The sequence below is a fragment of the Scylla paramamosain genome, chromosome 1 (assembly GCF_035594125.1).
Source record: "Scylla paramamosain isolate STU-SP2022 chromosome 1, ASM3559412v1, whole genome shotgun sequence".
Classification (NCBI taxonomy): Eukaryota; Metazoa; Arthropoda; class Malacostraca; order Decapoda; family Portunidae; genus Scylla; species Scylla paramamosain.
In genome coordinates this window covers 7,424,100-7,449,079 of record NC_087151.1, presented here as the reverse complement: position 1 = coordinate 7,449,079, position 24,980 = coordinate 7,424,100, and the positions used below count along the sequence as shown (strand labels likewise).

The following is a 24,980-nucleotide window of genomic DNA, read 5'->3' as shown; positions in this document are numbered from 1 at the left end:
GCAAATCAAGTATTCATTGTACTGGGAATTATGTAAAGGAAACCATCACTAAGTTTTATCAATTGGGGGACAACCCCTGTTGAGTTATACAAATATCCGAGTCATCCAAAGATGTAAATATATGGGGTCCTCACTTTACAATGTCCTCGACCTACGGTGTTTTGTGGTTATGTTGCCACATGGCACTATATGAGGAAGACAGCTTTGTATACCTTTGCTGGTTGTATGCCATATTGGATTGTGCTACATTCTCTTTCTTTTGTTTGTCTTTTTGGGAACTTTTTGCCCTTCATTATGGCTCCCAAGCTTAAATGAGACTCTTCTGGTGGTAGTGCTTCAAAGAAAAGGAAAGCCATCTCCATGGAAGTGAAATTAGATGTAATAAAAAAGTTGGAAATGGATGAAAGACCAACAAACATTGTCTGGTTGCTTGGCCTAAGTCGTATGACTATTCTACGCTATCCTATGCTGATGATCTTGAACTTTTCCATGTCTTTTTATAGATGTCCAACCCTTAAGGAAGTAAACAGCTCATGCAGGGAAGCCACAGAATGCCTGACTTCTGATCTCTCTAAAATTTCTGATTGGGGTAAAGCAAACTTAGTATTGTTCATTGCCTCAAAAACTCAATTCCTCCATCTATCAACTCAACATGACCTTCCAGACAATTATCTCCTCTTCTTCAGTGATACTCAACTGTCCCCCTCTTCTACACTGAACATTCTCGGTCTGTCCTTTACTTGTAATCTAAACTGTAAATATCACATCTCGTCTCCAGCTTAAAAAGCTTGTATGAAGTTAGGCATTCTGAGTTGTCTCTGCCAATTTTTTTTTTTACCCTCTTAGCTGCTAACTGTATAGGGACCTCATCTATTCATGTATGGAGTATGCTTCACATGTATGGGGGTTTCACTCATACCATTCTTTTAGACAGGGTGGAATCAAAAGCTTTTTATCTTGTCAACTCCTTTCCTCTGACTGTCTTCAGCCTCTCTCTCATTGCTGCAAAGTTGCATCTCTTGCTATCTTCTGCTATTATTTTCATGCTAACTTCTCTTCTGATCTTGCTAATTGCATGCCTCCCCCTCTCCCATGTCTTTGCTGCACAAAACTTTTTTCTTTCTCTCACCCCTATTCTGTCCACCTCTCTAATGCAAGTTAACCAGTATTCTCAATCATTCATCCCTTTCTCTGGTAAACTCTAGAACTCCCTGCCTGCTTCTGTATTTCCTCCTTCCTATGACTTGAACTCTTCCAAGAGGGATGTTTCAAGACCCTTATCCTTTAATTTTTGATGACCATTCTTGACTCTGGGGAATGGCACCTCTGTGGACCCTTTTTTTTTATTATAAATTTTGTTTTCCTTGGCCATTGCCTCTCCATAATAAAAAAAAGTTGTTTACCAGCAATTTCATATGGCCAGCCTGAACTTTATCTGCCAACACTGTAATATCATAATTCTGTTAGAGGAAGTATTTAGGAACATGTATCTCAAAGGAATTTAGGGCATTATGGGACAAGCTGAGGTACAGGTATGGAGAATATACAGTCTTAGCTCAGAATGTGGTAATGGCAGTTGAAAACAAAGCAAGGAAGTAAAGAATGGAGGCTAATGCATGAAAAACAAGGCAGTCATAACACTGCAGCATAGTTGTTGCTCTCTCTCTCTCTCTCTCTCTCTCTCTCTCTCTCTCTCTCTCTCTCTCTCTCTCTCTCTCTCTCTCTCTCTCTCTCTCTCTCTCTCTCTCTGTATATTTGTGTGTATTTGGGTATGCAAGTTCCAGTATATATCACTCTCTCTCTCTCTCTCTCTCTCTCTCTCTCTCTCTCTCTCTCTCTCTCTCTCTCTCTCTCTCTCTCTCTCTCTCTCTCTCTCTCTCTCTCTCTCTCTCTCTCTCTCTCTCTCTCTCTCTCTCTCTCTCTCTCTCTGTATATTTGTGTGTATTTGGGTATGCAAGTTCCAGTATATATCATGCAGAAATGTCTTTTTGTTTTTTCTTTGTCATGATTGTGATTGGTTAAATTCAACAGCTAATTTAAGATGTTTTGATTCAGTATCACTGTTTTGCTTTTACATCCAAGAGGTCAGACTAAAGTTTTTTTTCCTATTTTCAGGCCTACTGCTGGGAGAGCTGTTTGTGTCACTATTGGTTGTGTGTGTGCATAGCTCTAATGTGGTGCTGTCCTGTGATCTCATCTCCCCCCTATTGGCTCTCTTGGAACCTCTAGACCGCTTCAACCAGCTAGCACCAGGTGCTGACCGAGAAGATACTGAGGACATGGCTTGGCCTGGAATTATTGGTAAATAGTGTTCTTAGAACCTTTTCAGATCTTGCTCAACTTTTTTATATTCATAGCATAGTTGGTCCTTGTGACTGGCATTTCTTTGGTTGGCAGTTTCAAGTCTAATGATGGATAGAAATGGTCCTTAGTCTCATAAATAATTAAGAAAGCCATGGAACTAATGATTTATTGTGATGATAGCTAGGGATAATGACTTGCACTTCTTGCAAATAAAACTTTATCTTATTTATTTATTTATTTATTTATTTATTTATTTATTTATTTATTTTCAGTGAATACAATTAAGCAGACAGAAGAGATGCCAGTCATACGCAAGGCTGACCTAGAAAATCACAACAAAGATGGTGGCCTCTGGATTGTTGTCAATGGGAAAGTTTATGATGTCCAGGAGTTCAGGTGAGTGTGGCCTTTAAGAATCCTTAGATGTCAGTGAAATTTATTCTTTCTTTAGTGGAACCCCAGTTCTTGAACTTGATTAGTTCCTAAAAGATATTTGGAAACTGATTTTATTTATAAACTGAAACTATTTTCCCTATAAGAACTAATATGAAATGGATTAATCCATTCCTAAACCCATGTAATTGCTTATTTAAGCATTTACATAAGTATTTCATGAATATATTGAAATACAATTGATCTTCCTCTAATTTTAATTTCTTCAACATGTTTTCATCTAAAATGCAGAAGTTAAGTCTCTTCTTATATGATCAAGATCCACTCTATTGTGATTTATATTCAAAACACTTGCCTGCTCATTGCCAACACTTGGCAGATGGCTCAGGAGTAATAATGAAGTAAGGCTCACAATTCACTCATTTGAATTGAACTACTCTTTTCATTGAATCGGGTGTATTGAGTCACCTTTTCAAATAACTCCAATCAAGGACTAGATCAGTAAGTGTTATGAGTGAGTAAATGCTCCCAGCCAATGCGGAGTAGTCACATATGGCACCAGTGCATAGTGTGATATCAGCCTAAGTTGTTGGTGTTTTAGCTCATCAAGGAATACAGATAGAATAACAATGTATCAACTCCCCCTCTGTAAGCATGGTTGCCTGTTATGCTGGATACAACACTGGCTACAGCTCATCTTTCCCATCTGCTCTCACTGCTTTCCCCATATCTCAAAAGTTCCAAAAATTATATGACTCCATATCTTTGGAGTGAATGAAACTGGCTTATCTTTACTTAACCACATGTTAGGAGGAAGGTAAATCTTTATCATTTTCGGTGTGTGTAGTTGGGCAGTGGTCATCTTGTATCTACATCAAGACAGTGATTTAACAGACTTATGTTAATTTTGTTTTAGCATTATTTTGATTTGTAATTATTTTAAAATAATTCATAAATTCATATACTTCATTCTGGAGACATCTGGAAACTGCAGTATCAAATGGAGATGTTTTGGGTGTTAGTCTCATATGTGATGGGAAATATGGTAAATTGCATTGAAAAAAAGGCATTATGTTTATTATAGAAGATGTAGGGAAAAAAAAGTTGAAAATCTCCAATAATAAGTATTTGTAACAAATGTCATAAATATGTGGCTTACAACTGGTTGTATGTATGTTATTTTCCATACTGATGTCCAGTAAATTGTGAGAATTAATCAGACATGGGCAATATTTGGACAAATGCATCATCTGAATGTGCTGTGCACGAATTAGGATGAATAGCAGAGGGATTACTCTACTTCATTCTTTCATTGTGTTCCACTCACTTTTCAAATTCTCCAGTTGCTCCATCACTTTCTCTCTTTTACTTAACTCATGCTTTTTCAAAGCTTTACGACATCCAGCTCATCTTGTCAATTGAACCAACACTTAACTCTACACAAACTGATTAGACCACTCTCCATCTCAGGAGTCTTAGATTCATCATTCTTCTTTCTAGTCATTATTGTCAATTGAATAGGAAGCATATGCTAGGGATGAGTTGCTTCATTCACTAGCTGCTTCTGCTTTTTGGATCCAACCACATAATCCATAAGCAAAATTTTTTATATTTATTTCATGTTTTTGCAGTTTTTGTTTGGTATCAACAAAGAGTTTAACAACAGAATTTGTCTCTTACATTAAGGTCAGCAGCACCATGTGGAAGTGACATCCTGCAGTATTATGCTGGCCAAGATGCCACACAAGTCTGGGAAATGGCCAATCATTCTGCCAGAGCTAAAGAAATGATGGCTAGCTACTTTGTGGGCAACTACATGGATCCTGAGTTGGAGGTTGCACAGGTGAGGAGCTACTTTGGCTTTTTTTTTTTTTTCCATATAATAATTCCAAATATCGATACAGTTGTCTATGCAGAGTGTTGTCACAATTTTCAGATTTCACTCCACTGGTGACCCATGATATTCATTGGAGGTTATAGCTATGTATTTCAATGTATTACAAGAGCAGTTAAAGCTCCTGTATAGAATTTGCAACTAGGGAAGTGAGGAAAACTGGTGAAGATTGCTCAGAATGGCAAACTTCATGGAAGCCATCTTAATGAGAGATGGATGAAGGTTTCAGTTTAGATTATTAGTAAATGGCAGCAGACTGAGGATGTTCATTGAACATAGAAGAGGGGATAGTTGAATGTCATTGAAGGAGATGGGAAGGTGGTATCAAGTTTATATATGGAGGAATTGGGTTTTTTGAGGCACTGAACAATATTTGAGTTTGCTTTGCCACTGTCAGAAATTTTTGAAAGGTTAGGTGTCAGGTGTTCTGTAGATTTCATGCATGAATTGCTCATTTGCTGAAGGGTTAGATGTCTGGTAAAAAAATGTGGAAAAGTGCAGTGTTGTTATTAGCACCGGAGTGGATAAAACAATTAATTTGATTTAGGAGATCATTGATGAATGGTAGAAAGAGAGTGGATAACAGAACAGAACCCTGACAAAAAACCACCGTTAATTGACTTAGAACAGTGACTATTTATCACAGCAGAAAATGAATGGTAAGGAAAGAAACTTCAGATGGAATTACAAAGCAAAGGATAAAAGCCATAGGAAGGCAGTTTATAAATTGATACCTTATGCCAGAGTTTATCAAATGCTTTTGATGTGTCTAAAGCAACAGCAAAAGTTTTATCCAAATTCATGAAAGTTTTCACAACAGAACTCATACTGGTGCTTAGATGTAAGTTTGTGAAGTAATAAATATTGAAGAATCTTCTTGCCAAAAGTTTGAAGAATTAGAGTATTCTCCATCCTTAGGAACATATTGAATGTAGGCAAGCTTAGGAAAGATAGATGTTTATGAACAGATTTTAAAAGTCTGAACAGATGAGGTGTGAGCACACAGGCACAGTTTTAGATAACAATAAGGGGATTCTATCAGTTTTTCCTTTTTTACATGATTTTAATTAACTTTCATTTTTGCTATAGATATTTCTATTCCTTTTGTGTTGCAGACCATCATCTGTGCATCGTAAAAAATGAGTTTCATGGAATTTTTTCCATATGTTGAGGTATTGAAGACATGTCTATTTCAGGTGTTGGATGCCAGCACTCTGTCCTCACCTCTGGTTGATACAGAAAGGGCTTTGGCCATGCTTGTGGGAGTATATGCAAGCTGCCTGGTTCGAGGTCAGCCAGCAACACCCTGGGAAGTGGGCCACCAAAAATGGATTACAGCAGAATTCATGATGGCTGGCTGCCAGGTATGTTACTCTAAACTCATGTTGTATCCAGCTGTATACATTTACATGTTAATGTAGTTTGATTTATTAATTTGTGGATGGCTCATAAATTTGTGTTTCTTCTATAAATCTGGCATGAAAATGCCATTGTTAAGTTCTCAATTTGAGTGGCCACCTTGTATATTTTTCATTTCTTTTGAGGGGTGTGCTGAGGGAAGCAGTATTTCCTGATAAATCAAGGCCAGAACTTTAATTTTAGCATTTGGAAGCCGTTGTCCTGAGTGGATGCCCTTCCTAAACTTGGACAATGGCAAGAATTTGCACCTAGGTGCCTGAGGATCCCTCAGCCCCCAAGTATACATAATACCATTGTACCATGGTGGCCTCCACGAGATACATATGTTCCTGCTTTTCCTTATTTCTCATTTTGTCACTCTACCTTTGGATATGATAGTTCAAGTAATTCTAATATATGCTGTGTTTTGTTTTATTTTACAAGAAATTGACATGTAAGTTGTGTGTTGCAGGAGCTGCTTGCCTGGATGGGCTTCCATCTCCCTCTCTCCCTTCTTTGGCTCAATACTTGATATAATTTTTTGTGTACAATCAGTGCAGTCAAATCCTCAAAGAAAACAGCAAATGACAGATTAAAGTTTTGTAAGTGGTAGTGAAGAAAATGTACAGATAACACATTAATACAGTGGTTGTTAAGTGCTGCTTTTTATATATACATGGCAACTTACCAGCTTCTTGACTGTGACAATGACAGCCCAGTGTTCCCATCACTTCTGTAAATGTCCCCTTAGATTATATAGTAATACTACACTTAACATTCTTTTTTCTAAATTAAATTAAGAAAGCAAACAAAAAAAAATTGTATTATATTTTGATAAAAAATTAAAATTATACAAAGAGTGCAGGGAAGGAAATACATTGTCATGTGGCGATAGACTGAGGAAGGAAGTATTAGTCAGTCTAGATGCTTACTTAGGTTGGTTCTGACTTACACTGAAATTCAGTTTATGCTGCAGCATAGGAACGGAATTTGGCGTAACTTGAGGACCCCCTGTATATACATCATAATACATGTGTTGTATAATTTAAATGCTAACCTGTTTCCATTTTTTTGGGTACAGACTGTGCAGCCACCTGACCCTTATGATGAAGAGAAAGGTGAGGCAAGGACTGGTTCATCTGCAACAACTCCAGGCTCTGTCACCACTCCTGGAGATGGTAGAATGCCTCGCCCTATTGACCCACTTGTACACAAAAAATCAAAGCAAGGATCAAACACTAGCCCTCAAGATGAAATTGAAACCTATTTTTCAAATATGGCTGACTATTTTCTCTCAGCTTTGATGGATGGAAAGACTCAGGTATCTATGCTTTGTCATATTATTTGGCAGTAAGGTGTCTTTCTGTAGATGTGTTGCATAGCCTTTTAAATTTTATGCAGTTATTACCTTAGTGCATTTATTTTTAACTTTAACTTTAACTTTAACTACATAGTTAATTTATTTTTAACTTTAACTTTAACTTTAACTTTAACTACATAGCCATCCCCCATAGAGGGAAAAAAATAAGCCGAGATGAGTGTTATTATACCTTTTCCCTTAGTTTTAGATTTACAGTTGATTTATCCTATAAAAAAAAATCAGTAATTGCTCAAGATTGAGGTGAAGAAAAAGCTCCAAATAGTGAGAGGCTGTATGGGTTAAACCAAGTTTGAAGAAACCTGTTGAGGACAATTTGGGTATTTAGTGTATAGTGCAGAAAATTAATTATGATTTATCTTTGTTGTTTCTTTAATAGATATGCCTATGTTTCAGGATCCTTATGTTCAGATGTTCTTGTCATTGTGTGACCGAGAGATTCGTCACTCAGGACGACATTCCTTACACACCAACTTCTCCCTAGACCACCCAATAGAGGAAGCTGGGCGGCTTCTTTCAGCAACCCTATTGCGCCACACACACCTCACTCCACAACTCATTGAGGTTTTGGAACAAGGTAGGTTTATTTTTTAAAATCCAGCTGTGTAACTACTGAATTGGGCTCTGGTGTGTTTTGGGCAGGCAAGGTTTGAAAGCAATAAGACTCCTGCAACAGTCTAACAGGGAATCCTTGATGCTGTATTGAGTTTTGTGAAAAGTTATTAGGTGTCATATTGGAGTAAGAAGGAGTTGAATGTTACTTATGGTATGTGTCAACATTTAGCAGTTACTTTTCATATAGATCCTAAGGAACATAAAACTATTGAATGGAATCTTACATGCTACAGGTCTGGCTCTGAGTGCAGAAGACAGCCATGGATGGGAATCTACACTGGAATTGCCTCGAGGTCTTCAAGAATTGCTGCGTCATGTCCATAGCACTAAATGGTTACTTATTAGGCGGCGCCAAGAACTGACTAGGTCCTACAAGGAGGTGTGTGCTCCAGTAATGGAAAGATGCAGGTGAGCAGAAATAGCAAAGTGGAGTGAATGCAAAAATTCAGTATTCTGATGTAAAGGCTTATGAAAGAATATGAATTTGGTTGAAGCTTCTCAGAGGTATATGTATTTTGCTTACACATATTGGTTCATAAGCAGCATTTATAAATAACATGCATGATGCTTGACATTTAATGTTATTTACATGTACCTGATTTTTTTTTATCTCGAAACTGTTGGATGAAACATTCAGTTTAATTGCCAATGATGATTAGAAAAATATGTATATATATGTGAGTGTAAACAATTACACTTAAGACAGTGAACAAAAGTCAAGACAATGTCTTCATACTGTTTAATTTATTATATGGTACTGGTGGTACTATGGCCAAGAGAACCATTTCTGATGCATGGTTTCCTGTGCTTGAAGCATGATTCATGTTGTGTTTAATTGCTACTTTAATTGAGCTTGTTTATTATTGACTCCTCATAGATAAAATAACTAAAATGTTACAAAGAATTCCCCATGTCTACTGCAGGTTTGTATTCTATGAGGTGCGGCCAGCCAGCTGTGGTGATGTGGAAGCTCTAGACAAGTTTGCAGTACGAGGGATTTCTAGGTGGAGGAAGGTGACACAGCTGTTGCGTCTCCATTCTAATGACACAACAGCAACAACCCAAGAGAAAGATGAGCTGCAGGTAAACCAGATTAGTTATTCACTCATGAAATGTAAGGTTGCATGGCAGTCTTTCTTTAGGGTTCTTTAAAATGTTTTGTAATGCCATATGTTACTTTTATTCCTGACTGTGTGAACATATCCATTATTAAGAGCTATTGGCATTCTAGAGTTCAATCTCTTCACTCTATCCTCTTATCAATATCTGATGTCTGTTTCCATGAAATCTCCCAGGGAATGGCTAGAACAAAAGACTTCTTAACTCATGATTGCTATGTAAAGTCATGAATTGAAGTTAGTTATGTTTGGCTAAATACTGGATTTAGATAAATAAGAAATGAATTTGAAGAAAATGTTACATTTAGATTTTCATTTGACAAAATTTAATTATTGTAGAGAGGCATTTTACATATTGTACCAATTGTTGAAAACAACCACATTAACTTTTTGTGTCACTATGGTACAAATACCTACCGTAACTTTTTCCTTACAAATATCTACCATAATTTTTTCTTTGCATAGATTTTCATTGATTTATCTGTTCAGTAACTGATACAAGTTCAAGATGTAAAATCCACAGGATGCTGGTTCATGGAGAGAGATCTACTAAATAGTTTTAGCCAAAGCCATGCCTATCAACTTTTTTTATATATTAAGCAATGGTGAATAATTTTATTAAATATTAGTGCATTTTGGCCCTCGGACAGTGGGGTTTAGAATAGTTGTTGGTAGAGCTAGACCTTTTCACTTTTATTCAAATTGTCTGAACCAAAGTCACAAAAAAAGTTTCATGTTATTCTAATGAGAGAGAGAGAGAGAGAGAGAGAGAGAGAGAGAGAGAGAGAGAGAGAGAGAGAGAGAGAGAGAGAGAGAGAGAGAGAGAGAACAGTAAGTAGAAATTAAAAAAGCAGATGTTAGTCACTTATATTTATAACCTCCCATTTCCTTGCTACCTAGTTTTAACTCTTGTATATAGGTAGGACAGATAGGACAGAGTAAATGATTTTGGGATACCTGCCACCAGTCAGTCATAGAATATTTTTTACAGTGGCTAGGAGTCGGTGACTCAACTGAGGGAACATAGGGAGTTTCACCATTACTCAGTTGTTTTCTGGGGAATTTTCTGTTCTAGCATTTATATATGAATAAAGCTGTTGCTATGAATATGAAAGAAAAAAGAAATTAAAAGAAAGTATTGAGAGAGCACTAAAATATTTGAGAAAGAGAGAGTGTGAGAGAATGAGAAAGCTGGAGTGTGCAAGATTGTGCTTGATTTTGGTATAACCAACCACTTGATGGAATCCTGAGGAATGGAAGATAATTACAAGTACACATAGCAGTGAAAAACATAAGACAAACTATTTCTCTGAGAAGGATTATGTTTTTAATTCACCTCTTATTTCTCATTTTAACTAAATTTGTTCCAGCTTATGTTTCTGCACAGATTTTGAGTTACTTTAGGCAGATTATGAAAGATTTGATGCCTCTTGTCTGCTGGTTCCATCCAATCAACTATAATACTATCTGTGGTATCATTATATGTAAATTCATAAGTAAGTTTCCAAATGCAGAACTCATCTGTTCCTCAGCAGTATGAAAAAACTTGACTGACAATAACTCCAGTTCCTCAAATTACCATCCTACAGTTTTGATTTCCTGTATTAGTATTGCTTTTAAGTCTATAATCAAGAAGATTATTAAGCATCAGTCTCCCAACTTATCTTTGATCTTTCCATACTTTTAGTGGTTTCTGTGAAACCTTTGCTGTTGTCTTAGACATATAACAAAACAAGTCTATGACATATAACAAAACAAGTCTTTGATAGAGTGTGGCATAAATCATTAATTTCTAAGCTTCCTTCATACATCGTCTTTTCACCTCTGCACCTTTATCTCAAGTTTTATTTCTGGCCATTCTGTTGCAATATAGAGGGATGGCTGCTGTTGTAAATTTATTAACATTGGTATCCCCACAAGGCTCTGCTTATATCATCCACTTTCTTTCTGTTTTCATACTTGTAAATGATATCAGCCTAATCTCTTACCCTATCCACTCTTATGCTGATGACTATCATGCATCTCTCTAGATCATATGCCAAATGTCCAAATCACCAGACTTTAAATTTAACTCTGTGCAGAAAGAAGTGGAGCTCCTGATTTTTAATCTTTTTATAATTTCTGAATAGAACAAAGCAACTTTGTGTTGTTCAGTGCCTCAAAATCTCAGTTCCTTCATATATCCACTTGACAACCTTCCAGAAAGTTATTGCCACTTCTTAAATGACTATCCTTCTACTAAAATCTTCAAATGAAAATTAGATATCTGATCTCTTGCCAAAATAGTTTTCATGAAATTAGGTGTTCAGTGTCATCTTCACTAATTTTTATTCTCCTCAGAGATGCTTGTTCTATACAGGAATCTCATCGGTCATTGTATGGAGTTAGGATAATTAGAATCTCATACATGAGGGGCTTCACTCATAGTAGCTAGCTAATATTCTTTATTTATTTATTTACTCCCTTGTTAGGAAATGAAGGAAACAAATGAGTCTGCTGAGGACATCAGCCCCAACACCAGTCATAGTGAGGAGAATGACAACCTCCAGGATGGCTGTGATGATGTGAGGAGTGGCCGCCTTGACAAGCAGGAGGATGCATGTAAAGATCTGCCTGAACCATTGGAACTGAGCAACAGTGGAACTGACACCAGAGACAACAACATAAAGGAGGAAGCAGACTTTGATTCCTTGGAGAAGGAACTTAAGATTGTACCAGATGGAAGAAAGCAACAGGAAGGAAAGAAGGGATCTGTCAGCCTTAATCTCAAGAAGTCTCCATCATCTTCTGGAGCACCTCTCACTCCCTCCAGACCATGCTCATGTAAGTTGACACACTTTTCATGGACAAGATGGCTCACCATAGGTGAGCACCAACTTCAGACATAATAGCCTATGCTGCCTCTTCCTTTTAAACTACTCTGTCCAAAAAAAATTTCTGATTGTTGTTTCCTCTCAAGGAAGTCATATCTCTGGTTTATCATGAAAACTGATACTCATGTATAATTGAAGTTAAAAGTACTCATAGTTCTATCATCATGGCACCATTGATCTTAAGTTATTTACTAGGGGACAAGTTTTCAGTAGGGTTGCTGCTAAAGAACTATTTGAGAGATTAAATAATGATGGTAGCCACATTTTATACAGAAGAAATTAAAGACTTAATTAAAGTTCATTCTCTCCTGAGGAATTTTAATTTTGATTGTGCAAATCTAGCAATGTTACTCTTTTAATGTGATATTTCCTTAACCTTCCCATCATTCACTTTCAGTGCTGACACCCACTGCTCCTCCACCAACAGCAAAGATTGTGGAGTTGGCTTCCAAAGTGATAGAGTTTGTTTGTTCTGAGGAAACAATAAACATTGAGGCTGTGAGGAAAGCTTTCTTCAGTCAGGTGAGCTTGAAACAAATCTTCATTGTGCAGGTATTGAATGTTATTTATCTTTCTTTCATCATCTAGCCAGTGAAAAAAATAAAATAAAATGAACAGGTGAAGTGTGTTGAATATTCTGTAGTAGAGGACAAAGAGATGGTAAGTAGAGCAAAGACATAGGATAAGGAAATTTAGACACACAAGGTATTAATCAACGAAGTACACAAAACCATACAGTTTGGTGAACTGTTATAAAGTGACCTTGCTGATCATGCAGATGTAAACTCAAACTTATATTTAAGAATTATTATAGTTATCATGATGATGGTGATGAATCTTAAGTACAATATGTCTATATGGCTGCGAAAACTTCAGAGGTCTAGCAGTAGGTATTGCTTTAATTATTTATAAGAATATGCAGTAGATGAAATAGAGGAAATAAAAAGCTTGGTATGTATATACAGTACTACATTATGATGATGATTAGTATTACCGCTGGAAGGCAGTGAAGGTTATTTCAGACCCACACGATGACATGAATCGTTTATTGAATCCAGTGAAAACCTGATAACATATATAGATGGTCGTAAACTATACTCTAGACAAATAAGTTGTGTTATATGGTTATGATTCTATTACAGATTAATGTATTCTTATACTGATAGTTGTTAACTTACACAGGTAGTCATTAATATTACACAGGTAGTTGTTAAACTTATGTGTTTTGGGTCTTGGGATGATCGTCAAACAGTACACACAGCCTTCTTGACAATTGTTCTAGGTAGATCTGTCTACCTTCGTTCCCTGCGGTAACGCAAGTCCTGCCTGCTCGGGTGTCCTCAGCAATGTGTCCCTATAGTCTTCAGTTACTATCTGGGTCCCTACACTGCTTATCACTATCCATTAGTGACAGGGATGAGGTTGGCCTTATCTTAGTCTCATGTCATAACAAGCATTCTTCATCTCCTTATGTCAACACTGACCATACAAAAAATTTGCTGACTAGGCCTTGTCTTGGTCCTTGCCCTGACCTCCAGGTCCTTCCCTTTCTCATCAACAGCCTTGCTCACTCAATAAACCCTTCTTGCACCTGCTTAGTAGTAACAGTTAGGATGATTAGTTTATGAATTGTAGAAATTTGTGGCTAGTGAAAATGTGGCTACATTGCAAATATAGATGGAATAACTAGAAAATTATAAAAGTATGGTGGAAACCTAGCAGCAGAATGGATATGTGATCTGTCATGGAAGCAAGAAGTACAAGATGAGAAGAGAAGGCAGTTATTATATCTTTGCATAATGGTAAGGGCTGTAGGGAAAAGTGTGGTACTAACAGAGGAGTATGTCAGAAATTTATGAACTAGTGTTGGGCATGGAGAATTTAACAGAGGAAAAGCTGTTAGTTAGAATTTTGCAATCAAGATTATATTTTAAAAATTTTGGAAGAAAAGAGAAAAGTAAGGAAAAAAAAATTAAGTGATGTTTGAGAGAAACAAGAGAGGAGAGCAGACCACAAAAAAGAAACTGTATATTTGACTGCATTAGGGAGGTACCATTGCAAAAGCTAAATCTCCCAACATTCCTCCAGAACCAGAACCAGAATTAGAACAGGCAGCCTTTCTTACTGTCATGTCCTCAGAGCAATATACAAGAGAAGGCTATAGAGGGAGGAAGGGGGTGAAACAAGATCCTGAGCCTGCTGGAGGTGGTTTAGCTTTTACCAACTTATCAAAAATCTTAACTATGTCTTCTTCTGTTCTCTCTGTGACTTTATCTCAAGTTTCCTTTCTGACCATTTTATTGCTCCTGTGGTAGAAAGTCACTCTTCTCTTAATTTTTTTTTTTATGCAAGAAGGCCACTGGCCAAGGGCAACTAAAAATTATATAATAAAGAGGTCCTCTTAATGCCAGTTCCTACAGAGAACTAAAAAATAGAAAAATCAGATAATGGAGGACAAATGTCTTGAAACCTCCCTCTTGAAGGAGGAAATACAGAAGCAGGCAGGGAGTTCCAGAGTTTACCAGAGAAAGGGATGAATGATTGAGAATACTGGTTAACTCTTGCATTAGAGAGGTGAACAGAATAGGGGTGAGAGAAAGAAGAAAGTCTTGTGCTGCAAGGCTGTGGAAGGAGGGGAGGCATGCAGTTAGCAAGATCAGAAGAGCAGTTAGCATGAAAATAGTGGTAGAAGATAGCAAGAGATGCAACAATATGGTGATGAGAAAGAGGCTGAAGACAGTCAATTAGAGCAGAGGAGTTGATGAGATAGAAAGCTTTTGATTCCACCCTGTCTAGAAGAGTTGTATGAGTGGAACCCCCTATATATGTGAGACATACTCTATACATGGATGGATAAGGCCTCCATACTGAGTTAGCACCTGGGGGGAGGGTGAAAAAAACTGGCAGAGACGACTCAGAACACCTATCTTCATAGAAGCTGTTTTAGCTAGAGATGAGATGTGAAGTTTCCACTTTAGATTATAAGTAAAGGACAGACCAAGGATGTGTAGAAGAGGGGGACAGTTGAGTGTCATTGAAGAAGAGGGGATGGTTGTCTGGAAGGTTGTGTTGAGTTGATAGATTGAGGAATTGAGTTTTTGAGGCATTGAACATTATTAAGTTTGCTCTGTGTAGAAGAGAGGGACAGTTGAGTGTCAATTGAAGAAGAGGGGATAGTTGTCTGGAAGGTTGTGTTGAGTTGATAGATTGAGGAATTGAGTTTTTGAGGCATTGAACATTATTAAGTTTGCTCTGCCCTACTTAACAGTGGTGTTCATCAGGGTTCTGTTGTCACCTGTTCACTTTCTATTACTCATCATTGCTGATGATACCACTCTGCACTTTTCCATGTCTTTTCATAGATGTCACACCTGTCAGGAATTAAGCAACTCGTGCAGGGAAAAAAGAGAATGCCTGATTTCTGATCTTTCTAAAATTTCTGATTTGGGTAGAGCAAACTTGGTATTGTTCAATGCCTCAAAAACTTAATTCCTTTATTTGTCAATTTTACACAGCTTTCCAGATAACTATCCCCTTGTTTGTCAATGACACTCAACTGATCTCTTCTACATTGAGCATACACTGAACATTTGCGATCTCTCCATTGCTAATAATCTAAACTGGAAACTTTACATCGCATCTCTAATAAAAACGGCTTCTATGAAATTAGGCATTCTGAGTTGTCTCTGCCAGTTTTTCTCGTCCCTTCTAGCTGCTATCTCTGTACAGGGGTCTTATCTGTCCATGTATGGAATATGCTTCACATGTATGGAGGGGTTCCACTCATACTGCTCTTTTAGACAGGGTGAAATCAAAACCATTTAATCTTATCAATTCCTTTCTTTTAACTGACTGTCTTCAGTCTCGCTCTCTCATTGCTGCAGTGTTGCTATTTTCATGCTAACTGCTCCTTTGATCTTGCCAACTGCATGCCTTCCATCTTCCCCATGGCTTTACTGCATAAGATTCTTTCACCCCTATTCTGTCCACCTCTCAAATGCAAGATTAACCAGTATTCTCAATCATTCATCCCTTTTCTGGTAAACTCTCTCTCTCTCTCTCTCTCTCTCTCTCTCTCTCTCTCTCTCTCTCTCTCTCTCTCTCTCTCTCTCTCTCTCTCTCTCTCTCTCTCTCTCTCTCTCTCTCTCTCTCTCTCTCTCTCTCTCTCTCTCTCTCTCTCTCTCTCTCTCTATATATATATATATATCATGTTTCCCTTGACTAGTGCCCCTGTGACATAAAGGATAAAAGTTTCTTAGATAAATGTAATACTTTATAATATAAATACTGGAGCTCTTAAGTTTCATGCTATCAAAGTTTTGACTCTGCTTATCAGTTTCCATAATTTAGTGGTTTGGGTAGTTTCTTGGTGAAGTATTCTTGTATGAGCTGGAAATTTTCATTGTGTAATTGCAAAGATTTTTAATTGTAATACTTTTATTGCCAACTGATAAACAACAGTGAGAAGGCACATGGTATGACAGAGAATTACATATGCTGTGCACATCATCCTGAATATGTATTTCAGATGGAGAGGGCAGAAATGAGACTGAGAGGCACTGAGATGTTTTTAGGGTTGGTGCAGAAGAATAGCTTCCTTCCATCAGTGAGGCTCACACTTATGAATGGATGGCTGGGCTTATTGCCATTTGCCCCTAAGAACAGGTAAGTGAAATATCACATTAAATTTTGTCACCTCAGTTTTGTATAGCAATGTACCTTGTAACTTACCTTGTAACTTTTTAACATGGTTAACATAATTTAACAAATGTCAACAACTTCTTATAGTATTGGTTGACTGATCATTACATGGAGTAATCAACATTAAGTCCCACATATACAATACTTGTCATTGAAATTGTCACCAGGACTTCATCGGCCATTTGAATGTTCAAAATACTCATGCTTGTTCAAGTTTACTGCTGCTGCTTTAAGTAAAATTATTATTTATCTGGCAACTCAACCTCAGTGTCTGAGATGATGTACAGAGGCAGGAAAAAATGAGTTGCTTATCACAGCTGTAAAAAGGGGTGTACTTGCTGACACCTTCTGCTGATCCCCTAACTGTTAGGTTTGCACTTATGCTGCTGTTCTTCTCTCTAACTTGACACTGGGTGTCTACAAGGTGTTGTCAAGGGATGATGTAATAGCCATCATGGCACTTCACAAGGCTGGACATTCTACGCAGGCTATCTCAGAGCAGACCAGTGTCATTGTCCACCAGATTCAAAGATATACGAAGTGGATGATGGAAGGAGGTGATAATAGTACCACAGAAGAAAAACAGCCAGGAAAGACACACAAAACTTCCCTTTGAACTCTGAGACTGGTACACCATAAACTTGAATGCAGTCCTTGAGTATCAGCCAGAAAAGTAAAAGAAGAAAACCCAAGACTACTGGGTGATGTGTCTGTAAGGGCAATGTCTCACTACATCCAAAATGACCTTGGCTACCACAGCTATGTAGCACTGCACAAACCTGTGGTCTCTGTCGCCCAGCTGTAAAAGGGGGTGTACTTGCTAACATCTGCTGACCACCCAACTGTTAGGTTTGCACTTATGCTGCTGTTCTGCTCTCTAACTTGACACTGGGTGGCTACAAGGTGTTGTCAAGGGATGATATAATAGCCATCATGTCACTTCACGAGGCTGGACATTCTACGCAGGCTATCTCAGAGCAGACCAGTGTCATTGTCCACCAGATTCAAAGATATACGAAGTGGATGATGGAAGGAGGTGATAATAGTACCACAGAAGAAAAACAGCCAGGAAAGACACACAAAACTTCCCTTTGAACTCTGAGACTGGTACACCATAAACTTGAATGCAGTCCTTGAGTATCAGCCAGAAAAGTAAAAGAAGAAAACCCAAGACTACTGGGTGATGTGTCTGTAAGGGCAATGTCTCGCTACATCCAAAACAACCTTGACTGCCACAGCTATGCAGCACTGCACAAACCTGTGGTCTCTGTCGCCCAGCAGAAGTGGCTTGCTTTCTGTGACAAACACAAGACCTGGACCCTTGATCAGTGGTGTGGTATGCTGTTGAGTGATGAAGCAGGATTTTCAGTGACAGCCAGCAGTCAGGGTCGCACATACCTACGTCCTGGCAGTGAATCCCTTGACTCCTGCTATACTTCACCAGCTGTCAAGTTCCCTGATTCATTGATGGTGTGGGGTTGTTTCACCTATAATGGTGTGGGAAGCCTTGTAGTGCTACCCAAAAACACCAAAATGAATCAGAACTACCTGGAACTTCTCTGTGACCATCTACTGGGGTCTTTTGAGAGATGTCTTGCCACAACTTTTATGCAAGATGGAGCTCCTTGTCATACTGCCACATAAGTGAAGCATTGGCTGAGGGACTGATGCGTGCCATTCTTTGATCAGTGTCCTACAAATTCTCCTGACCTGAGCCCCATCAAGAATTTGTGGGCTATAATCAAAAGAAAGCTATGTAACTACGACTGCTCTACAGTACCAAAGCTCCAAACTGTGCTCCACCACCTTTGGACAAGTTTTGCCCCCACAGCATCTCAGGGCACTTGCTGACAGCCTTCTTGCACATTTAGAAGAGTGCAGGAAGCCAAAGGGGATGCCCACAAAATAATAATTGTAAAATCAATAAATTTCTTTGGTGTATTAGCCTGTTTATGCTACCACATGTAGCAGGAAGGCAGGTTGTGACATTTTCAATGACAAGCACTGTGCATCTTGCCAGTGGCACTTATTTTTTCTGCTATCATCAGGCCACAGACTCACTCACATGTCACAAAGATGTATTGTCTTCCATAGTGATATTAGTTAAATGAAGCACTTAGGAGTGGCATGGGTCTTCATTCATTCCACTCACTTGTGTGGGTGGAATAGCTACCTCCATATTTGATAGGCACATTCTATGCAAGGGCAGATAATGTCTTTGTGTAGAATTAGCATCTGGGAGGAAGAAAAGGTTGATTGAGTTAGTGATAGGGTGTGTGGTAAGATCCCACAAGAACCTATCCTTTGTTGTATTTTTTCCTTCTTTTTTTTTTTTATTCTATTTTCTGTCTTGCACCAAAAACTTGTCCCTTCTTTCCTGATGCATTAAGCCCCTTTCACACATTCACAGTTAAAGCATGGTTTATGGATCATGCTTATCAACAACACATGCATATATGCACATGGGACTCTGTCCCCTACTGTGAGTCACCATTCCAGTAATGTTGTATGCTGGCTCAATCCAACATTTTTTTTTGTCAAGCTCAAAATTTTAAGAGTGGTGTAGCTCAACATGCTACATCATGATACACCATGGTGCATTCAAGAAGTGACGGTATGCCAAGCCATTATTATGGTACATGTTAGAGGATGTATGTTAACCACAACACCATAGCAGTGGAGTGATTTTCTGTGATACAGTAGCATGACAAACCATATATTTTGTATGGTTTCCATGAGATGGAAAGGCAGCATAGTAGTGATGGTACAGGGAGTCAAGGTGGTAACACAGTACTTTAGGATGTGACAGAAATGTTTGACAGTGTTGCCCGGGTTTTGCAATGGCTATAATCACAGGCTAGCTCTTCCAGGAACTGATCATATTTCCCCCCAAAAAAGGTGTTTGAGAAACCATGGTCTAGTTGAGCATTCTCTCATCTTGTATTTTCTTTCTCTTTAATTTATGTAACTGGCACAAAATCAGAATTAACTGAGTTTGATTTGCCTGCAATTCAAACTGCATCATCACAAATTTAGTGTTGTCCATACTGGGGTGCATAGCTAGGTGAGCAGGCATGTGCATTTAGCAGTCAGTGAGTGTGAAGTGAAATGTCTTACCTCAGTGTACTTGTATGCCACACCAACCTTCATCAAGCTCCATAACTTTGTGGTACAACAGCCATGCATTTTTGTACAACCATTATAAATTGCTGTACAACTGTCATACATAACTGTAACTCAGCCTTATGAGAGACTTAACAACACCATATCACAAGTGACTGACAAAATATCAGGAATGTATGAAAAGTTTATGAATGCCTTGTATTCTCTCATTATTTAAAGAAACAAATGGATAACTTTGAGTTGAGATGCAAGCAAACCTTAACTCTCGCTCATAGGTAAGTGTTCACTGTCACTAAATTTACCAAGAAGATAATTCTATTATGCCCTTCAATGCTGACTTGCTTAATGGAGATGTATTTTAAAACATTTTGTTATAATTTTAATTTTATATTTATTACTGCTGTTGTTATTATTATTATTATTATTATTATTATTATTATTAGTTATTATTATTATTATTATTATTATTATTATTATTATTATTATTATTATTATTATTATTATTATTACTATTATTATTATTATTGTTATAATTATTATTATTATTTCCAGAGTGAGAGAGAGAGAGAGAGAGAGAGAGAGAGAGAGAGAGAGAGAGAGAGAGAGAGAGAGAGAGAGAGAGAGAGAGAGAGAGAGAGTAGTAAGTTGATAGAAAACTTTCAGGTGAACAAGAAAATGTCCAGAAAGAAGTAAAAAGGACAAGGAAAGAAACTCTGGGAATAAAGAGACTGTGAAAGCAGGTGATGGGATGGTCTGGGTGGGAAGAATGCCACTTCCAAAAGATGGGTGGAATATTTTGAAGGATTGTTGAATGTAGAAGTGGAAGATGGAGTAGTAATTGCTGCACTTGGTGGAAGGAATAAAATTAGTGCATTAAGAGAGTTAAACAATGTACTAATTATGGGACTGGAATTATGAGAGGCTGCGAGAGAGATGAAAGGGAAAGCTACAGGTTTCAATGAATGTGCTGTAGATTGCTTGAAGATTGGTGGGGAGAGCATTATATTGTGGTTAATAAAGTTACTAAATACATGCTTTTTTTGCTGGTAAGGTGCTAGAAGACTGGACATATGCATGTGTAGTTTCCTTATATAAAGGAAAAGGGGATATATGGGAATGCTCAAACTACAAGAGCATCAGTTTGCTGGGTGTGGTAGGAAAGGTGTATGCCATCCAAGAGAAATAGGGAGGTTTTAGAAAAAAGAGATTATGTTGACCTGATTTTTGTAATAAGGCAGTTGTGTGAACAGTATTTTTTGGAAAGAGAATGAATTTTTTTTTTTGGCTTGGTCTTGGAGAAAGCATATAATAGGGTTGACAGGAAAAGACTATGGGATGTTATAAAAGTATATTGAGCTAAAGGCAGGTTGTTGGAAAGAATGAAGAGTTTCTATGGAAGCAGTAGGGCATGTGTGAGAGTTGGTGATGGTGTGAGTGAGCTTTTCCTAGTTAGTGTAGGTTTGCATCATGTTTGTGTAATGTCACTGTGGTTGGTCTGCTTGTATATGGATGTTGTGGTAAAAGAAATAAATATGAATATTTTAGGCAGAGACCTGTGTTTGATCACTGGGGAGGAAAGGGTATGGGATCTGAGCCTGCTACTATTTGCTGATGATACAGGTCTGGTGGCTGACTCATAAAGAAAGTTGTGAAGACTGGTGGAGGAGTTTGGGTGTGCTTGTAGAAGGAGAAAGCTGAAAGTGAATGTTGATAAAAGTAAAGTAATGAAATACTCAGAGAGATAGGTGGTGGAAGGATGGATGTAAGATTAAATGGAGAACAGTTGGAAGAGGTGGAGTGTTTCAAGTATTTGGGATCAACACTATCAATGGACGGAAGAGTTGAGACAGAGATGAAGTGCATGGTGAATGAAGCAGGAAAAGTACTTGGTGGACTAAGAAAGATCTTTAAACATCAGACACTGGATATGAGTGTAAAGAGAGCTATATGAGGGAATAGTGGTGTCCACTGTGCTGTATGGTGCTGAAACATGGAACATGGGAATAGCAGAGAAGAAACAGTTGAATTTAATGGAAATAAAGTGTTTGAAGAGTATGTGGGGAGTAACATGAAGTGACAGGATAAGAAATGAGGAGATAAGAAGAACTGGTATTTTGAGAGAGTTGTCTGGATGGGCAGATCAGTGTGTGTTAAGATGGCTTGGGTATGTGGAAAAATGGAGGACAGTAAATTAGTAAAAAGAATAATGAGACCATATGTGCATGGTGAAAGGTTAAGAGGAAGGTCACACCTAGAGTGGATGAGCTGTATGGAGAAAGCATTGATTGAGAAGAATGACTGTTCAGCAAACAAGAATGATTGTGTGTGATACAGGTGAATGGAGAATAACAGTGGGGGAGTGCATGAAAATGATGCTGCCCTGTCAACCCCTGGGAAGGGGTGTGGCTACTTTTCAGGGGATCCTTTGGCATTTGGATCCCACCCCATTGGGTGTGAAGCACTCCATAGGAATTATCCTGCATTTGCTGTAATCTCAGGATTGGAGTAGGTGTAGATATAAAAGTATTTTGATCTGAGGAGTATTATGTGATGTTACTAATACCTTCATAGCTGTGAAGTTGCATTTGCACAAGTTACCATTAAAGATTTCTGATTTTTTCTATTTGCTTTCAGCTTTGTGCTCCCAGACTGTCTGGAAAACATCCATCTAGTTCCTGTGTATCAGCGGGCTGTACTGAAAGCGGCCTGGGCTAGGCTGTGGGAGTGGGCTGTTGGAGAACTGCGAGAACATGTATTGAAGGCTGAGCAGTTCTGTGTGGCAACCCATTCCACTGGGCGTATGGCAAAGACCAAAGACAGTCCCTCTTACAAAGACTCAAACCTTAGTTGTCGTGACCACAACACCCTGGCTTCCATGCCACTTTCAAGGCAAGTTGCTTTATTTTTTTTTATTTAGCAAGACTAAGTTTTTAATGGTATATTTCTTTATAAGTCAAATAAACTGAATAATAGTGTTTTCTCATGAAACATAGAGGGTAGGTCTATATTTCCTTTACATTTGAAAAAAAGATAAAGAGTGAAGTCATTAGTGCAAAGTTGTAGTAGTGTCTAATGGATATATTACTCATTTATAAAAAAAGAAACACAATTCATGGGGCTGAAGTAGAGTGTGTAAGTGTTCAAAGATGTAGTGGCTGGGTTGAGGAAGACAACCTCTTGCTCTTGCCTTTTTATGCCCTCTGATCCTTTCATCAGGTCACCCTTGAAGCTTCATAATAAGAAAATAGAGTTTGAACATTATACCTGCTTCAAGAAAAGTAATTAGATCCTATCAACACTTTAAATTACAAGACCCTAATATGAAACAATCACACACACAAACACACACACACATGGTGGTGATCCTTGGTCATGGGAGGACATCAGGCTGGTGCTTCAAAGCAAAGACTCACTTAGTTTACATCAAGAAGGGAGTGCTTGAAAAGTCCTGTCTTCATGTCTAATGTAGTCAAGTGAAAAGAAAGCAAAGAAAAGAGAGTATCTGGAAGAAGAGGGAAAATGGAGACCTATGGGAAAGGGATGAGGATGGCAGATGAGGTTTTGTTTATCGTGAAGAGCAGATGTCCCAACACAGCTCTTGGTTCCAAATTTTTTCATGGGAACCTCATAACAGCCTAGTTTGTTATGTACAGTGAGGGGAGAGAAATGAAAAACAGTGCTGTCCTGGTGTGAAAAAAAAGGTGTCTGATAAAAGACCGAGTGAGAAATAATAAAATCACGGCCGAACAGTCCCATGTGAGAGATCGGACCCCAAAAGCATTCTCTGGTTTTAAAAAAGAATGATGAAGTTTTGTCTGAGAGAATGGGTTATAGGGGAATGGTGTATTTGGAAAACATGGTTCTAGAGTTATAAGAGAAACTGGAAATGCTTGTGAATAAGAACAGCCTTATGAGAAAGGACTTTGCAGTTAAATTTGCCCAGTTGGAAGCCAAGAATAACCTCCTGAGAGAGAAATGTGAATCCCTGGGAAAATACTTGACTAATAGGTTTAAGGAGAAGGTTGAAAAGGAATCTGAAGGAACCGTGGATGAAAGCAGGTTAAACAAACTGGTAGATGCCTGAAAGAAGAAAAACGAGGATGAGAAGGTGAGTTTCATAAGAGTAGTTCAGAATCAAATAGAGGAAAAGACAAAAGACATTAATCAAAGTAATTAAGGAGAAAGAAACAATGGTGGAAAAGAAGAAATGTGTTATAATGTTTGGCCTTGAAAAGAAAAAAACTCAGAAAAACATGCAAGGATGAGTGAAGAAAAAGAACTGGCAGGAAAAATCATTAGAGCAGTTGATGACCAAGAACAAGGCTTGGAGCAGGAAATAGAGGAATTGGAAAATTCATAGAGGGAGTTCAGAAACCACTGAAGGTGAGAATGAGGTCACAGGTCGCAGTGGAGGAAATTCTGGCAAAGGCAGGAAAACTCTCCAAGAATACCAACTACAATGTGGTTAAAGAGTGACATGAATATGGACAAAAGAGGAAAAGAACAAAGGTTGAGAAATGAAGTTAAGGAAAAAAAATGAGAAAAGAACAGAGATGGAGAAGAGTTTCTACTGGAGAGTTATGGATATGAGACTGGAAATGGTACATGGAAGAGAAAAAGGAAGAAAAGGAAAACTCATATTGGCATATACCAACATAAATGGACTTACCTAAGTGATCATGGAATTAAATGATTACTCAGAGGAGTATAAGCCTGATGTAGTGGAAATAACAAACTAAATTAAGTAGTCAACTATTGCTGAACAGCATTGGGAATGGGCAGTACAACATTTAGTTAAAAAACAGGAAGGCTAAGCAGAATGGTGGAGTCACATTAATGACTAAGAAGAACCAAAAAATAAGTAGAGTCAGCTATGGAAAGGAAAGTACTGAAATAATTAGGTTGAAATTAGGAACTGGAAACATGGAAAGGAGAAATTTTGTTGTGAATTATGTCCCGCCTAAAAGAGGATCATGGGGAGAAGCAGAATATGCCAAGATGCTGAGTAGTACAAGATTGTCATTAATGGAATTGATGAAGGAGAGTGACAAACCTCTACTTATGGGTGACTAATTGTAAAGAAGTATGCTGGGAGGAACTGACTACTGAGGGAAATAAATTGCTTAACGTGATTATGGAGAACACAATGACATAGTGGGTTCAGCAAAACACCAGATACAGAA

At 38.0% G+C, this 24,980-nt stretch overlaps 1 protein-coding gene across 4 annotated transcripts in view; it reads left to right on the top strand.

The window, feature by feature from the left end:
* The window catches only part of LOC135097465 (E3 ubiquitin-protein ligase HERC2-like), a 229,028-nt gene that overhangs the window by 52,244 nt on the left and 151,804 nt on the right, over positions 1 to 24,980 (top strand). For all 4 annotated transcript variants that reach the window (XM_063999465.1, XM_063999433.1, XM_063999564.1 and 1 more), the window contains 12 exons: positions 2,116 to 2,301; positions 2,577 to 2,700; positions 4,384 to 4,540; positions 5,788 to 5,955; positions 7,071 to 7,310; positions 7,764 to 7,944; positions 8,216 to 8,390; positions 8,906 to 9,065; positions 11,572 to 11,923; positions 12,371 to 12,495; positions 16,502 to 16,638; positions 22,432 to 22,686. In XM_063999465.1, coding sequence (XP_063855535.1) covers positions 2,116 to 2,301; positions 2,577 to 2,700; positions 4,384 to 4,540; positions 5,788 to 5,955; positions 7,071 to 7,310; positions 7,764 to 7,944; positions 8,216 to 8,390; positions 8,906 to 9,065; positions 11,572 to 11,923; positions 12,371 to 12,495; positions 16,502 to 16,638; positions 22,432 to 22,686 — 2,260 coding nt within the window. The remainder of the gene's footprint in view (positions 1 to 2,115; positions 2,302 to 2,576; positions 2,701 to 4,383; positions 4,541 to 5,787; positions 5,956 to 7,070; positions 7,311 to 7,763; positions 7,945 to 8,215; positions 8,391 to 8,905; positions 9,066 to 11,571; positions 11,924 to 12,370; positions 12,496 to 16,501; positions 16,639 to 22,431; positions 22,687 to 24,980) is intronic.